The sequence below is a fragment of the Anabrus simplex genome, chromosome 1 (genome assembly GCF_040414725.1).
Source record: "Anabrus simplex isolate iqAnaSimp1 chromosome 1, ASM4041472v1, whole genome shotgun sequence".
NCBI lineage: Eukaryota > Metazoa > Arthropoda > Insecta > Orthoptera > Tettigoniidae > Anabrus > Anabrus simplex.
The window spans coordinates 624,155,082-624,173,346 of record NC_090265.1 but is presented as its reverse complement, the minus strand read 5'-3'; the positions used below and the strand labels follow the sequence as shown (position 1 = coordinate 624,173,346).

The window sequence follows — 18,265 nt, the reverse complement described above, 5'->3', positions numbered from 1 at the left end:
ATGTTTGCAGTTGGTAAATTTGAGAAAATCAAGGGTGCTTGTTCGAGCAAGTCAGCTTAATATGAAGTAGAATTATTTGATGTCCTGTATCTCTCTTTGGTGATTTGACAGTAAGCTCAGGATTTCAAACGAGCGCAATACGGAATATAAACACGTGACGTGAGAAGCTGTACTTGAAACGTTGGATATCATTCTAGAAGTAATTTAAGAGATATGTAATGTTGTTAACCTCCTTTATACTCCCCATAATTTTAATAAAGACTACTAAAATTAAATTAAGTGAGGTTTGTGAAAACCTAAAATAGAACTGGTAAAATTAGAAATGTGAACATTATTTTAGATTTACCCAGATCTTTTGAATAATGAAATCTTTATCCAGATGAAACTAGGGTTATGGAATTTTTATCTCTGAATACAATAAACAAATAAAAATAGTCTGTATCAGCAAATAAAATATATTGTGTAATATTAAACTTAATTCTCCAAAACAATTCATCAAGACAAATCATGAGAAAGTTTTTTTATAATTCATCCTTCCTATGAAAATATTTGTATTTGATTAATGAAGAGTTTTAGTTTTATTACTATTATCGCTCGTTGAAAATGAAAATCCACAGCCTATTTTCAGTCAGTTGAGCGGGTCAGGAATGGAATGAATGAAGCCGTCCACTAGCGGTGAGGATAGGAATTGTACCGGCTACCGAAGCCTGTCACACTCCTCTCGGTCAATGATTAATGACTGATAGATGAAACGAAACCTGAATGGGGAGTGTTGCTGGAATGAAAGATGGCAGGGAAAATCGGAGTACCGGAGAAGAACCTGTCCCACTTCCGCTTGGTTTAGCAGAAATCTCACGTGGAGTGACCGGGATTTGAACCACGGAACCCAGTTGTGAGAGGCCGGCGCGCTGCCACCTGAGCCACGGAGGCTTTTTTTAATGGCTCCTTGGCTTCGTATAATCTACTTTTTATCCATGCCCATTTGTTAACTCACTTTCAGTTGCACAGTACACAGTTCTGTAGGTTTTGATAGTAGTTGGCACAGGTAACTTATATTCACTACATTTGTTTCTAAGCAACTGAATATTTCTGAACACGGCCAGGTAAAAGTGACAAAACTTTCATGGTAAATGGAATTAGGAAGGAAAGCTTTAAACTGATATTCATAATCGGTATATATTTCTGATAACAGCTGCAAACCTTACTGAAACAACGGTTACAGTAGCACTCGCAGTTGTTAAGATAAACTGTTCTTAAACCTATACTGTGTAATACGCTTGGGGTAGGCTATTTAAGCATTAGAATGGTAGTCATAACAGATATATTCATGATAATACTTGTATAACTCACTGTTCTGTAATCAAGAACTATGTTTGATACAACAGTTTCTACAAAATAGTAGTCACAGTTCTCATAAATACAATGCAGTAATATTCATTACGACTTAGAATTGAATGTAAATCGTTACATAGTTTGGTTTAATATTTATATTCCTCGAGACTTTGTTGCTTCAACACGAAACTCCATCAGATTTTTATTTTTCCATATGTCCAACTTAACATAACAGTCGTGCACCTTCGCTACATTGAAGTTCTTCTGAAAAATAATATTCTGCTATAAATGAATCTTTCAAACTTTGGCGATTTACTTATTCCTATCCTATTTCTTCCTATCCACAAGGAAAAAGAAATAATGCAGTAAAAGAACAGACTTGAATATTTCTTTTTAATATTTCGTTTCAGTGATTGTTATCAGTTCTCGGAGATGATCGGATGTTAGCGGTGATCATCTGGTTGTCTTCAACTGTGCAGTGCCTTAGAACCAGTAAAGATCTTTGGACGATTCCTGGACCTGCGCTTCCAGACCTGTAACACACAGACATCAACAGTGAATAAGTTAAAAGCTTCGATGAAGGTAACAGGTTAACAAAATTTTGCGGTACATTATGGAGAAAGGTGCAACTTTCGTTGGCATAAATTAACCCTTAAATGCACAGCAATATGTGCAAAGGAGAATTTAAATGCTTGTTATATCTGCTTTACGATTTTAGTATGCATTTACTTCTACCTTGCGGACGAAGTCGCTAGTGTATTAGAAATAAACAACATCTTATTTTATGAATTTTCTTGCTAATCAGCTGGAGTGAAGTGTAAACTTGAAATAGTTATGGCAAAAAAAAAAAATGTTGTTTACTTCAGAGAATTAGTGAGCAAGGACTTCCCTAAAATTGAAGTGTGGCAGTAGCTACAGTAATCGTACAACTTTGGATATACTGGTACGTACAACATTCAAAACTCTTAACATTTTGACGGGTCCAAATAAATACAGAAATATTTATTTTGAAAAATAATTTGTTATACATTTTTCTGATAATTTATGACATTTTGAATGAAAAAAACATCATATTTATAAGAAATAATAAATTGCGCATTTAAGGCTTAAGTAAAATTTTGATTTATGAAGCTCACAAGATACAGATACTGCGTAAAGAAGATATTGCATGTTTAACATATATTTATAACTAGAGGGTGTATTTTAGCATATATGCATGTTTTGTTTGTTTCAAGATAAAATATGCCCATAAGGAATAAAAGTGATTCATACCATTTCAAATCTAATGGCTAAGTTTTATAACTTAGTGCATATAAATGCACATAAACGGAATACGAGCATATTCTCGGCAAATATGCATATACATGCATAATTGCAGTCTTTATTGTTGTTATTTTGTGATACTGATATTCAAATCGGTGCAGCAATTCAAGAAATGAATGTATAAAAATTATGTTCGCCGCCGGAAGCCTTTACAATGCATTGTTCTTGCCAGTCGAAATTATTAAAAAGAGCTTGACAATGTGTAATTTTTTTCGGTGGTGTTTTGGTATTAGGTTCAGATGTTGGAATAACAGAAAAATAATGTTTTCCGAGATCTGAAGTAGCAAAGAGGAGATGAGCTGCCGCTTTTTTTGAGCAAGCACCGACTCGTGTTTTACGGTCTTCTCCCTCGAAAGACCGACTGGAAGACTGGATTATGATGACGATCTCAGTCTTCTTGCAGAATGCCTATTTTAGCATCCGTAGCCTATTTGATAGTTAATGCCTTTTCTTAAGTTGTTGTGGATATTTTCTGTTGTTATTGATATATAAAAATTAATCAGCGGTAAGAAAAAAATATAATTCCAACGTACTGTATTAATAACAAAAAAAAACATATTTTACCTTACTAGATAAAAAAATGACATTTACAGATACGATATTTCATATTACACAAATCTCTACTGAAAACTCCACAAGCCAAATGACCGAGATAGTTGCCAGGTCCCATCCTTGCTATATAAAATTACGAGTAAGTGCTGGTGGTGATTATAGTTTGTTCTTTTTTTTTTTTTTTTTTTTGCATGTTGTTTTACGTCGCACTGGCACAGTTACTGTAGGTCCTACGGCGACGATGGACAGGAAAGTGCTAGGAGTGGGAAGGAAGCGACCGTGGCCTTAGTTAAGGTACAGCCCCAGTATTTGCCTGGTGTGAAAATGGGAAACCACGCAAAACCATCTTCAGGGCTGCCGACAGTGGGATTCGAACCCACTATCTCCTGAATACTGGATACTGGCCGCAATTAAGCGACTGCAGCTATCGAGCTCGGTAAGATTATAGTGTTAAGAGGGAGAACATCTTCGTAGCCATCCTCTACTAACCCTAATCAGAAGCAAAATGGAAGATGTGCGATACTTCGAAAATTGAAGTTATCGGCAAGAAAAAGGGAAGGTCCACGTAGAGCGTGAAAATGAAAGACTCCGTAGGCCACGCAAATGTACTACCATCAGGGTCGGAAAAGGGCAAGAGTTGATTAAGGGAGGTCAGACTGGAAAGGTAAGAGCGAGGAATCTGACACAAGTGGAAGCAACGCCACACTCAGCTAAAGGAGCCGTGGTCGCCAAGCCACACTCCCAAGTTGAGAGCCCCTGGTCTCCCTTTTAGTCGCCTCTTACGACAGACAGGGGATACCGTTGACGTTATTTTGTCATCCCCACCCACAGGGGGATGTAATATTAAGTACTAAAATGTGATGCAGATGTGTGTTACGTAGCTTAAATTAGTGCATCTTTATTATTTTGTCATTATAAATGTCTATTTTAATTAGGGTCTATTTTATTGCCTATTTCCTAAATGTTAAGTGCTTATTTGCATGCCTAAGTTAACAAGAAATAAATGCCTGAACTTCTGGGCTTTAGTTATAACTACCAGGTACTTGTGTCGATTTCAGAAATCCTTATTCTAACTTCCATTTCTCCTCACACAGCTCCCCCCGTTGGTGGGGCGGTAGAATAACACCCACGGTATTCCCTGCCTGTCGTAAGAGGCGACTAAATGGGGCCAAAGGAGCTCTTACCTTGGGAGCGTGGGTTGTCGACCACGGGGCCCTCAGCTGAGTCCCGGCATTGTTTCCACTTACTTGTGCCAGGCTCCTCACTATCATCTATCCTATCCCATCTCCCTTGTTCTTTTCCGACCCTAGTGGTACTAGAGCATTCCAGGGCAAGGGAGTCTTTCGTTTTCACGCGCTTCGTTGCCCTTGTCTTTCTTTGGCCGATACCTTCATTTCTTGAATTGTCGGATCCTTCCATTTTCTCTCTCTGATTAGTGTTATATAGAGAATGGTTGCCTAGTTCTACTTCCTCTTGAAACAATAATCACTACCACCACCTCCTCACACAGGTGCTATTGGAACACTATTTGCAACTCGTTATCTTCCTTGAATTTCGCTGCATTTTCGCACTCATCGCAAAATAAGTGCATTTTGCTTGAAACTGGCGTTAACGCTTTAATTCGCTGTAATTCGCGAAATCAAAATCACTATTTTCTTAAACAGAACCACATGATTCGTTAATATATGTCTGAATCGCTTCAAATTTTTGTTCGCGTTTATCGTTAATGCGAAGAAAGCATGCCTGTACTCATAGCAGCTAACTTAATCCTTAGAATAGTTACCATGGGACGGATGTGAAGGACTTACAGAGATAGCCACGTGCAGGCAACTGAACACAATCCTAAATAATAAATAGGGCATGAAATAGCTCTCCACATCAAGCTCATACTTAATCATTATTTAAGAAACTTATATTGCATGTCGGGGGATGTGCAAGTTCGGGGAAGTACCTAGAGCTGCCTGCACCTGTCCGCTTTCACCCACTTCACATGAACGGATCCAATATACGTAGAGGTCCACCCCCACGCTGTCATCCCCTTATTCACAGGGGGTTATAATGTACGTCCTTATATCTTCTCACCCTATCATTTCTAGTTGAACCCCTGCTTTAATTTCCTCGACCCCTCGTCTCAACCGCCCGCCGGTCGCTTAGTGTTCGGAGATCAATGGACGCACCCCTTTTAACGTTGCGAATCAAAATTTATTAGACTTCTTAAAGCAATGACGGATCCAATAACGAAATCCTAACGCTAATTAGCAAGGCGATTCTTTCATTAGTTCGCTCGCTGCCTTATTCTCGTGTCACGGCAATGTTCAGTGATAACAATACAGCTACCTTTTGTACCATTCAAACGAAACCAAACCAAAGCAAACCCCATGGGACTACAGCCCTTGAAGGGCCTTGGCCTACCAAGCGACCGCTGCTCTGCCCGAAGGCCTAGAGATTACGAGACGTCGTGTGGTCAGCACGACGAATCCTCTTGACCGTTATTCTTGGCTTTCTAGACCGGGGCCGCTATCTCACCGTCAATAGCTCCTCAATTCTAATCACGTAGGCTGAGTGGACCTCGAACCACCCCCCAGGTCCAGGTAAAAATCCCTGACTTGGCCGGGAATCGAACCCGAGGCTTCCGGGTAAGAGGCTTTTGTACCATCCATGTCAGTTAAATAAGCGGTCATGGGCAACCGCGCGGTGCAGAATATGACCAACAACGCAGAGTGCTAACTGATATTATCACAATAATAATAAGAATAAGAAGAAGAAATATGAAGTAGGCCTACATAGTGACCGTTCAGGGAGTTAGTAAGGGTGGTGTTATCATTGTCAGTGAAACTGTTTTATGACTTGAACTGTCAGTAAGAAAAAAGCGTAATACTTGGATGGTTTCAAATAAGTAATATGAATTTAATGCACACAAAATTAAATTATAAAAATACAATATCATTTTCTTCCGCCATCTTCCCCACATCCTGATAGGATCACCGGTGCAAAATGTTTCCCAGAAGTGCTATTTTTTTGCTATGGGCTTTACGTCGCACCGACACAGATAAGTCTTATGGCGACGATGGGGTTGGAAAGGCCTAGGAGTTAGAAGGAAATGGTCGTGGCCTTAATTAAGGTACAGCCCCAGAATTTACCTCGTGTGGAAATGGGAAACCACGGAAAACCATCTTCAGGGCTGCCGACAGTGGGATTCGAACGCACTATCTCCCGGATGCTAGCTCACAGCCGCGCGCCCTTAACCACACAGCCAACTTGCCCGGTCCCAGAAGTGCACTTGGCTCTATTTTCCGGCAGGATGCTCTTCTTCACACACCCTCACACCAACCCTATATGGAGGGATGTATTAAGTATTGCTCGTTTCTGTGGTGGTTGGTAGTGTGGTGTATTATGTGTATACGAAGAGATGGGTAAGGGAATAAACACACACACCCAGTGGGGCTGAGTGGCTCAGACGTTTTGAGGCGCCAGCCTTCTGACCCCAACTTGGCAGGTCCGATCCTTGCTCAGTCCGGTGGTATATGAAGGTGCTCAAATACGTCAGCCTCGTATCGGTTATCTACCGAAAAAGAACTTCTGTGGGACTAAATGACGTGAATGGAAACTGTCAGACAAAAAAAAAAAAAAAAAAAGACTCGTGGCTGGTTCCAAATAATATGAATTTAAGGCGCCAAAAATTAAGTCATAAAATTACAATAAATCGTCTTCTTTCGCAACTTTACCCATATCTTGATAGGGTCACTGGTGCAAAATGTGCCCCACATGTCTTCTTGGCGAAAACAGTAAAAGCCAATAACATTAGGGTCTATTATCACTAACTCCCAGTCCCCAATTTGGAGAAGGTTGCCAGGAGTGGTACAAAGGCCCCATACAGCCGTGAATCGAAAGCGGGACCTTTTGAAAATGAAGGAAATAATGTTGTCCATTTCAGTCGAGGCGCCGGGCATAAATCATGTCTGTCTGTTAGGTCATCAGCCCAGAGGCTGGTTGGATCCTCAAATAGCACCACCAAAGGTTATGCGGTTGTAAGGAAACCGCAAAAACCAATAGCAGCACCAAACTGAGGCGTACTAGGCAAGACGAGGATTGAGGTAGTTTGCCATTGCTTTCCTCACTGGGTCAGAAAGTGCTATTGCAGCACGACTGACCCTATGAGCAACACCTTTCATAACACTCAGATGCACTAGTCGTGCTCTGAATGCCATTACTCAGCACCACCCATACCCCAGCAGCTTCCTTATTGTCACAGCCATGGATGAGACTGGGACTTCGGTGAAAGCTACACTTTACTCTGGCCTGTGCCAAGAGATGGATGTAAAAGTACTGTGTCCATCAAGAAATGGCAGCAAGCAATGCATAAATCATAATCATTATAAAAATTAAATCATAATGAACGTACTGTAAAATAGATTTCAGAAAATTATTTCTAAGTATTACGGTTGTTTTGGCTGGTAGTGTAATAAGAGGCTTCATAGTATCACGTAAAAGTGCTGGGTGACACTGTACATAATTTCGGTGCACCGTGTGCTCGTGGCTGGTACACAAAAACCGCTCAGCATCCCTCCGTCCGCCGATCCATCGCTATCTCGCATCTCCTGACCGAAGCGAGGCAATAATGCTGCCTGCCAGTGATAGAGAGAAAGCCGCCTGTGACAGCTAGAGAGAGAGAAACTGACTCATCGCATCTTCACACTTCTAACACTTCTCAAGCTGAGATACTAGTGCCCGGGTTGATATAACCTGATAACCACTGATATTGACATAAAATGTATTCTGTTTTATTTGTATATAATACCTTATTTATATTTTTAAGTTTCTCAACACTCTGACACGAAATAAATAAATAAATAAATAAATAAATACCACTGATATACTCAACATTCACTTATGACCGGAAAGTATGCCAAGAACCAAGTATTATCCGCACACTTTATGTTGGTGCATTTACACCCTAGTGCTGAATCGGTCGACCTCGGCGATCTTCGAGATTCGTACTGGCAACCTTTGAAACACAAACTATGAATCGCTTAAGCATCGTTGTGCGACATCTGGCGTACAGTTTACGTACTAGTGCTGTTGTTGTTTACACAACAAAGCCAAAGTATAGAAATCATGCTAGGAACAAGATTCGCATCGAGAAATGTTTTATAATGTTATATAATGTGTATGTGACATAGTTGTTGGCTTAAGATGATAACGGTTTAGAAACTTCGTATCGATCGATCATATTCTCGATTCAATTCAGATTTCATTTTCCTTCGGTTGGCAGCACTATCGATACCGGGACAGCTCCCTCCTTACTCCTCACCCCCGTACACAAATGCACCAACATAAAGTGTGCGGACTATAAGTTGGCAATGTAGTATGGATAATGAAGTTTATTTGAGAGACGGTGTGCTCGAAACCCACCGTTGTCAAACTTTTAGATAGTTTTAATAATAATAATAATAATAATAATAATAATAATAATAATAATAATAATAATAATAATAATGATTAACCACACGTGGAATTAAATTTAAATTCTAACACTGATGATGGCCCTCTGTGTCCGAAAACCGGTTATGGTTTAAAAAGAGTGTGCTGATACGACTGTATATGATTATTATGATTAATAATAATAATAATAATAATAATAATAATAATAATAATAAAATAACTACATCAGCACTGTTAATAAGAAATGGCTTTGATATTTTATAATGATTATAATTCGTCATGAAATGAAATGGCGTACTTATGGCTTTTAGTGCCGAGAATGTCCGAGGACATGTTCTGCTCGCCAAGTGCAGGTCTTTTGATTGACGTCCGCAGGCGACCTGCGCACCGTGGTGGTGGTGGTGGTGATGATGATGAAGACGAGAATAATAATAATAATAATAATAATAATAATAATAATAATAATAATAATAATAATAATGTAATATTACTTATACTTAAGCGGAATAATAATAAAATAAGGAAAGTAAAGAAATACAAATATTTGGGAAAAACAATTCAAGAAAATGGTTTGGAAAAGTCCTATGTAGAAGAAAGGATACACAAGATGGAAGAGCATACGGTAGCGCCTATAACTAGGAATATTTACTACAAACAGTGTTTATCTAAAAACCTCAACAATAAAAAAAACACTACAACACAGTAGTCAAACCGGAATGCTTATACGCGAGTGAATGTCTAGTACTGAATTACAAGCTAAATACATTAGAAGTACTGGAAGGAAAGAAAAATACTGAAAATATTCGATCTGCTTAGAACTACAGATCTCTGGAAATCAAGAAGTAATGATAAAATACACCGGAACATAGAAAATATAACAGAAACAATGCGGAATAGGTGATTGATAGTTTTTGGACACTTATACAGCAAGGATGACAAATGTCTTAGGAATAGGAAGTCAACGCAACCTGGATTCATGAAGTCAAGAAAGATTTGAAAGAAACAATATAAGAGAGGAAGCAGCAACAGAGAGAGATTTTTTGAAAGAGAGTGTTAAAAATGGAAGAATTCCAATGTCGGGCGGGAAAGAGAACAGGTTCAGAATGGTTCGAGGAGAGGAAAAGAAGACGTAGTGAGCAGACGGAGTATTGGAGGAGGAAAAACGAGCGACAAAGGATGAACCACTGAAATTGTCACGTGGTCCTGAGGAGACTCTATCGGAGAAAGAAATAATAATAATAATAATAATAATAATAATAATAATAATAATAATAATAATTTCAAGTCCCTTAACTACTTTAACTCTTTTCAGAGACGCCGAGGTGCTGGAAGTTTGCCCCGCAGGCGTTCTTTCACGTGCCGGTAAATCTACCCACACGTGGCTGGCGTATTTAAACACCTTCAGATACCACCAGACTGAGCCCGAGAGGAACGCACCCAACGTGAGAGCAGAAAGCCAGCGCTCTGCCCTCTGAGCGCTCAGCCCAGCAATTGCACGTACAACAGAATGTCCTCAGGCTACTATAATGACCTCAACAGTCGTGTAAAGCTGCAAGCACAAATTGCAAATACACAGTTTAACCTTTTGAGGCCTGGAATATTATTTGAGGGGGACAAATCCATTAATACGTGTTTTAAAAAATACAAATTGGTCTCTATTCTTCATGAAAAATTCGGAATATTTCTTTCCTCTTCATACCAAACACAGATCAAGTATCATTATTTTTATATGTACGTGATTATTTACCACAGAGTACTGATGTCTGCTGCTCAATACTCTCACCTTTTCATTATTACTGTATACATCAGAAACGTGGATAGTGGCTGCCTGCCCGAGGCAGTAAAGGCATGTGATTCATCCGGAAGGACGTAGGTTCGATTCCCCGCCAGGAAGTCGAAAAACTTAAGAAACGAGATATCCACTTCGGGAGGTGCATAGTCTATGGTCCTAAGATTCACTCAGCCCACGCCAGAAATGAGCACCAGGTTAATTCCGGAGAGCAAAGGTGGTCGAGCGTAGAGCTAACCAGTCTACCCCATCAAGTGCCGAAGTTACGGAAAGTGGAAGCCTTCACCTTCTACCCCTTCATGGCCTGTACGGAGATGATTTTTCTTTTGCTTTTTATCAGAAACGTGGATAGTAGCCTAAAGGAATTCGATCGTAAGGGACGTAATTCCTTGAAATGCAGTGCTACTGCGTATCCCATGAACTGAAAAACGTACAAATCCATCCATCATCAAGGAACTGGGCATTCAGAAGCGAATGCGCGATATTATCAACGAGAGGATCTTGAATTATTTTGGCCACGGAGTAAGAAGAAATACCTTCGAACTCGCGATCACAGAGGGAAAATTAAATGGCAAGAGATCCAGAGGACGAAGTCCTAGACAGTGACCAACACAGATTTGTCGAACAATTGGCAACAATCAAAACTGCAGTCCAGGCAGAAAAAAGATGACAAGAACTGATGAAGGATTGTGTCGCATGCAGTCCCCACATCCCTGACTACGGAGGCTGAAGGAGAAGCATTTGACTCGCGACATATTTCTTAAATAAAACTTCTTCTCGTTATTTCAATGATCAAACCATGAGAAAGGATAATATTTAGTGGACATATCCTACTTGAGTCCCATCTTTTTACCTCTCTGACAGTGTTTAGTAGGAGACATCAGCAATGATAATAATAATAATAATAATAATAATAATAATAATAATAATAATAATAATAAGTGGCCTCTGGAGAGACCTTGTGCAGATCTTACCATTTGACGCCGTATAAACGACCTGCACATCTGTGAGAGTGGGGCCCTATCTAAGATGCTGAAGACGGCACAAACACCCAACCCCCGAGCCACAGGAATTAACTAATGAAAGTTCCCCGACCCAAACAGGAATTGAATCCGGCACCCATTGGACCAGAGTCCAGCACGCTAACCATTTAGCCACAAATACGGACGTTACAATCATACCGCTAAAAGACTAATATTTAACTATAACTGAAACAAAAACATATTTTCAATCGAAATGTGCATTGTCGCCCCAAATTTGGGCAAATGCGACATAAAGATTGAAATCTGACTATGGACTAACATGTAAAAGAAAACTTGTGCATTTGGTGCGTGGCTATAATGAAAAATGCAATTAGACTACCATTGGAAACTAATTTTTTTTTTTTCTTTCGTAAACGCCATTGTCACACGTTTAAGTTAGGTAGGCGTAGCATCCAGTCTTAGTTTTTTATATGAATGTGCGTTTGAGGTACGATCTTTTTCCTGTCACCACTATGCAGTGATCCTATAGAAAAATGCTTCCCGAAGTCTCTTAAGAGTCAAACCTAGGACACAAGTTTTTGAATATATTTTTATGTTATTCTTAAATGGCGTTCGACCTAGGAAAACCATTTAGCCAGAATTTACATAGAAAATGAGATTGCATACATCTATGGATCTCCGTCGTAAGGATAATTATGTTAAGAAGAGTAGTGTTGACTGTGTTGATCTTGAATTACCTGGAAATTCAAAATACACAGTTCATTTAGCACCACAATCTAGTTATAGATAGTGGTTAAAACACTCCTTCGTAAAGAAATATCGGAGTCGGACAAGTATTGATGTGGAGTTTCGATGAGAGGATGACAGCTGAAGTTGGCGGTGGGGTATTTAACTCCGCTGGACGAGAGTACAGATGGTCTTGCCATTGACAGTACTTCTTACATGTCAGCTGGATGTGGTTCAAATCTGCTATTCCTCCAGGATCTTCTGGGCAGTGAGCGGTGTTTTGATCCTGTGGAGGTGGCTTTGATAGCATCCATGAGAGACTAATGCCGGGAGCCGACTGATTAGGTCACTGCGCCAGGGCACCCTCGAAGTAAAGTAAACTTGTAGCCTCGTAAACCTCGAGATGGTGCACTTCTTTTCAGGCATATCCCCAATGAAGGAGAGCTACATGTACCTTTTCGTTCTCATACCAGACCTTCTGCCAATCCGAAATATCTTGCAGTACCAGAAATCGAACCTGATCCTCCGAGGAAGACAGCTAATTGCGCTGACTCACTCTTACACGGCAAAGATAGACACCCACCGAAGTGAAAGTAGAAAATATTCACGACCTTCTGAGCCATATTATTATTATTATTATTATTATTATTATTATTATTATTATTATTATTATTTAGAGCTCGTCGAATATGTAGCCTATCAACGCACACTGTGCCATCGCGGTTGGCTGTATTATTATTTCCTCTGGTATAACAGCCAACAATTCCAGTGAACAAAATATTTTACCTGCTAAATTCTCTTTATCTCGCATCTGTCAGATGTATTATACTGTGCATTATCTGTATTTGATTACGCTCGTTTGTAGTGTGATCGATTCGAGTTAAATCCCAGCACAACATTCATTCCGATACAAAAAATACTGTATTTTAATTACGACACACATGGTTTTGTAGCGGATCTGTCATTGAATGGAAGGAATGTATTCGAGCCATCATAGATAGCTGACTCGCTGTATTTAATATTATAATTAGATGCAGGCTGCAGCTCTGGTATTTGAGCAATGTTTGCATCAAAGTGAGTGATCGGCTATTAACTTGCCGAGCACCAATGGAATATTGACATTATTAATAAACCATACTTGACATAATATTCGACAAAATTTATGTTATTAATGATCAAACGATCACAGTAGGCTAGAGCTAACTGCGATCCAGAGGCGTTGATTTGGCAACTAGAATGTAAACATAGAGAGGCCAATTGCAAGTTACGACTCTAATTTGGGAATCTTTGATCTCATGTTTACTCGTACGTATGTTCATTGGGACATTTGACAGTTCTAATGACCTCCACATACATATCTCTTCACATTACAGGCCCTATAGCTCATTGACAAATATCTGACTTCCACGTAGGAGGTTTGACAAGGGAGCCCACCACACTTGATGGGAAATTATAATGTCTACGATTAGTATAGTAATAGGATAGAATGTAAACTTACTGAAAAGTGTAACAAGAATATTCTAACATTATAATCATTTGAGGATATTTGGTCGCGTAATCTGACTCCAGAGACGTCAGCTGTGGCAAAACATGACATACATAATGACTATCAAATAACTTTTAATGCAACCTATTATAAATAAAGAGAAACATTTTTTAATACCTAGAATCATTCTTGAGTCGGTAGAAATAGCCCCGAATAATTTTAACAAATGTGACTGAGTAGAGCCTGGCTACCCTCCATAGTTAACTCGTCAACATCTTTCTCCTTGACTCTGGAGACCCTGGAATGAATTATATTTCTAAGAATGTCTCTCTACCTTGAGTCCGGTTACCATGGAGTGGCAGTTTCCGATACGTGTTTTGTTGTTCTGAAGACGATCCTGGTCGCAGGATCGAAACGCGTCGATAGATTATTAACATTACGCGACCTAATATTCCCAAATTATTATAATGTCATTTAGTGGTCCTGAAGATGTGCTTATGTATTAAGAATACTCTAGTCTGCACCACGGTTGTGCTATGAGATTTGCATAAACATTAGGGGTACTGTCTATTAGAACCCCTAGAATGTATGTTACTTTCAACATTACGGAAGAGAGGGCTAGGTGACACTTCCCCCTACCGGGCGAGTTGGCCGTGCTGTTAGGAGCGCGCAGCTGTGAGCTCGCATCCGGGAGATAGCGGGTTCGAATCCCATTGTCGACAGCCCTGAAGATGGCTTTCCGTGGTTTCTCATTTTCACACCAGGCAAATGCTGGGGCTGTACCTTAATTAAGGCCACGGCCGTTTCCTTCCCATTCCTAGGCCTTTCCTGTCCCATCGTCGCCGTAAGACCTATCTGTGTCGGTGCGACGTAAAAGCAACTAGCAAAAAACAAATACACTTCTTCCTAACCAAATTAATTTGCATTCTAACCTATTTCTGCCTAAAAACCCGGGATCTAATGATTAGTTCTAATGTACCTCTTATTGACAGGTTGATTTTTGTAAGAGCAACAAAAGTGCCATCCAGCGGAAATGAATGGCAGCAGAAGAGAGAGAACACACCTCAACAACAATAGTCAATATAATGTTGTCAATAAGATTTGACGTTGAATAGTATACGTCTGTAGTTCGGAACAGTATTTGTGTTATCCTTCCCCACCCCCACCTCACCATCCCTAATTTTTCGAGTGGTCGTTCTATCACGTTTTGAAATAAATGTCTCAGAGGTGGGGTTCGTCTGAAAATCTGTGTAACGAAATGGTGCCATGTGATAAAATATGTGACGCGATGTTACCTAGCAACAGTACCTTGAGAGATGCACAGACAATGGATCTGTATGTCATGGCCATCCATGAATACTTCACATCACAGCCTGCATGGTTGCTAGGTGATATTGCGTACACATTTTATTGAAAGACATATTTATGTAGGCCTATATTTAATTTTCCCAAAAGAGAATTTAATTTTTCTCTTCCAATTTCAATAGTTCATTATCTTCCCGATCGATATGGGCAGTTTCACAGCTAACAAAAACAACCACTATCGTTGCTTTGTTCGTTTACCATGCCGATTGAATATTGCTTCCATGACAGTGAAGCTCACCGTTGATGAATTAAACAATAAGAAACTAAATTCGTGCATAACTTTATTATTCCCAATCGAACCTCATGGCGCAACAGCCCCGAAGAGCCTTGGTCTACCAAGCGACTGCCTGAAAGCCTGCAGATTATGAGATGCGTGCGGTCAGCACAACAAATTCTCTCGGCCGTTATTCTTGGCTTTCTAAACCGGAGCCGCTTTCACACTGTCAGATAACTTCTTTATCACGTAGGCTGAATGGACCTTGAACCAGCCCTCAGGTCCAGGTAAAATCCCTGACCTGGCCGCGATTCGAACCAGGAGCCTTCGGTTAAGAGGGAGCGTGGCAGAGACTTCCTTATTATAAATTAAAAATATATTAGATATAAAATATCGAACATTGGATTTTCTATACATTTGTTATATACAGTACACTTAACCTCAGAAAAATTGGCCGGTAAAGACGTAGGCCTATTTAATTCTATACATAAATGCAAGGATATTCCCGAACTGTGGATAGCCAGCGGCCACAGATTTGACAACTTTCTTGGAATTCTACCACCCTGAGGATATGTTCATCTTATTTCAAAGAAGAGGATTTTGAAAGAAAGTCATCTTCTGCAACGGGTAATTTTTGTGGGATTGATTGTACATCTAATAATCACGAATATTTCCGTTATTCCTCGTCGTACAGTAAAAACGAATAGAACAAAAAAATTGTAAATTGTATTTTGATTAAAGAAAAATTGGTTTCTGTCAGCGAAGTTATTGCCTCATCGCCATACAGCCTAACTGTATCGGCATGAGTTGGAACTACGCACATCCTGACTTCTGTTGCCTTCCATCTGGTACCAGATATGGGTTATTAGAATAATGCAATGTTGACCGTCATACTGTTTAGTGAAAAATGCTACCTATCAGTAATATAAATAACGTACATTTTAATTTACTCCACAATACTAATGAAGTTAACAAAGTTAGTTATTGCAATGGAACGAGACTGAATTCACGGAAGCTAGATAAAAATATCACCGGGCGAGTTGGCCGTGCGTGTAGAGGCGCGCGGCTGTGAGCTTGCATCCGGGAGATAGTAGGTTCGAATCCCACTATCGGCAGCCCTGAAGATGGTTTTCCGTGGTTTCCCATTTTCACACCAGGCAAATGCTGGGGCTGTACCTTAATTAAGGCCACGGCCGCTTCCTTCCAACTCCTAGGCCTTTCCTATCCCATCGTCGCCATAAGACCTATCTGTGTCGGTGCGACGTAAAGCCCCTAGGAAAAAAAATATATATCGTTCATGCAGAAATTCAGACGCTCAGCCTCAGGAAAAACGTGTTTTAATCCAAGAATAGATTTAGCGTCTGTGTATATTATTCGTTCTTAAATGCAGCAGTTTTATCTAAATTTAGTCACCAGCAAAACATTAAATTTCCCCACACCAGTGTTTTGGTGTCCGGCTCGTTGGCTGAATGGTCAGCGTACTGGCCTTCGATTCAGAGGGTGCCGGGTTCCATTACCGGCCGGGTCGGGGATTTTAATCTTCATTGGTTAATTCCATTGGCTCGGGGGCTGGGTGTTTGTGCTGTCCCCAACATTCCTGCAACTCACACAACACACATGACACTATCCTCCACCACAATAACACGCAGTTACCTTCACATGGCAGACGCCGCCCACCCTCATAGGAGGGTCTGCCATACAAGGGCTGCACTCGGCTAGAAATAACCATACGAAATTATTATATAGTGTTTTGGTCAGTTGTATGTAGGTTTCCCAAGAGTACGCAGATCATAGATTTTGAAGTACAACTCCAAACTACAACTGCACTCAATATGGTTTCTAAGGAAATACTACTTGTTTTGATTCCATTCGAATGCGGCATAAAACTTGGAAAGTGTAACTTGTATTGTTGTTAATAATAATAATAATAATAATAATAATAATAATAATAATAATAATAATAATAATAATGTTATTTGCTTTTCGTCCCACTAACTACTTTTACGATTTTCGGAGACGCCGAAGTGCCGGAATTTTGTTTCGCAGGAGTTCTTTAATGTGCCAGTAAATCTACCAACACGAGGCTGACGTATTTGAGCACCTTCAAATACCACCGTTCTGAGCCAGGATCGAACCTTCCAAGTTGGGTTCAGAAGGCCAGCGTCTCAACCGTCTGTACCACTCAGCCCGGCACTTTTATTGTTAAGATATATTAATAGTCCATAAGGAATTTCCAATTACTTTATAGATAGTAATTTCGACTGTCGAAGACAGGCTTATGTACTAGTAAATTTATAAACTACCTGAAAAAGAAACAACTTAATTAAAACAGAATTACACGTTTCGTTCTTAAAAGAACATCATCAGATTCTATCAAAATTACTCTCAAATATTTAGAAATGTGTAATAAACATCTATGTGTATTAAATACTTGAAATCGGGAAGTTATAATAATGATTTCTTCTTTTCTCACCTTCCAAGCATATAGGCCTACTATCTTTTTTTCAGGTATAATAGGTCTACTGTTATATCTTTTCTTTTGGAGGTCGTTTATAAATTCATTACTCAAAATTAGATTTGACACACTGAAGAACCTAACAGTTATACATTAACTGAGTCGAAACTGGAAGGAAATGGTTTCAGATAATACAAACAAACAAACAAACAAACAAACAAACAAACAAACAAACAAACAAACAAACAAACAAACAAACAAACAAAAACCTAGGTTTAGTTGAATTATATCTGTTTGTTTGTTTGTTTTTATCACTATTAAGTTCTTATTATTTCTGTTCGCAAGTTTTGTTCAGAATGTGATAAACTAAATAAGAGATTCAATTAATACATTTTATTATATATTGTTTTAGATTTCTATTTTTTTAAGAGAATTTCAAATGTTAATAGAGGGGTTTAAACCCTGCAATTCGTCCCCCTACGGACGCCAATGCTCCGAATCGTTCCTCACTACAGGTCTCTCATTTAAACACAGACATGAAGGGAAAAATGAAGAAGAATGAAGGTATTGGTAAAAGAAACGAAGGTGTCACAAAGGG

The 18,265-nt window shown here is 39.4% G+C and overlaps 1 protein-coding gene across 1 annotated transcript in view; it reads right to left on the bottom strand.

Moving 5' to 3' along the window:
* Nucleotides 1-1,334: 1,334 nt before the first annotated feature.
* vg (vestigial) overlaps nt 1,335-18,265 on the bottom strand; it is a 372,182-nt gene continuing 355,251 nt past the window's right edge. The window contains exon 6 of the mRNA XM_067135677.2: nt 1,335-1,865. Within this exon, the coding sequence (XP_066991778.1) occupies nt 1,816-1,865 (50 nt within the window). The 3' untranslated portion in view covers nt 1,335-1,815. The remainder of the gene's footprint in view (nt 1,866-18,265) is intronic.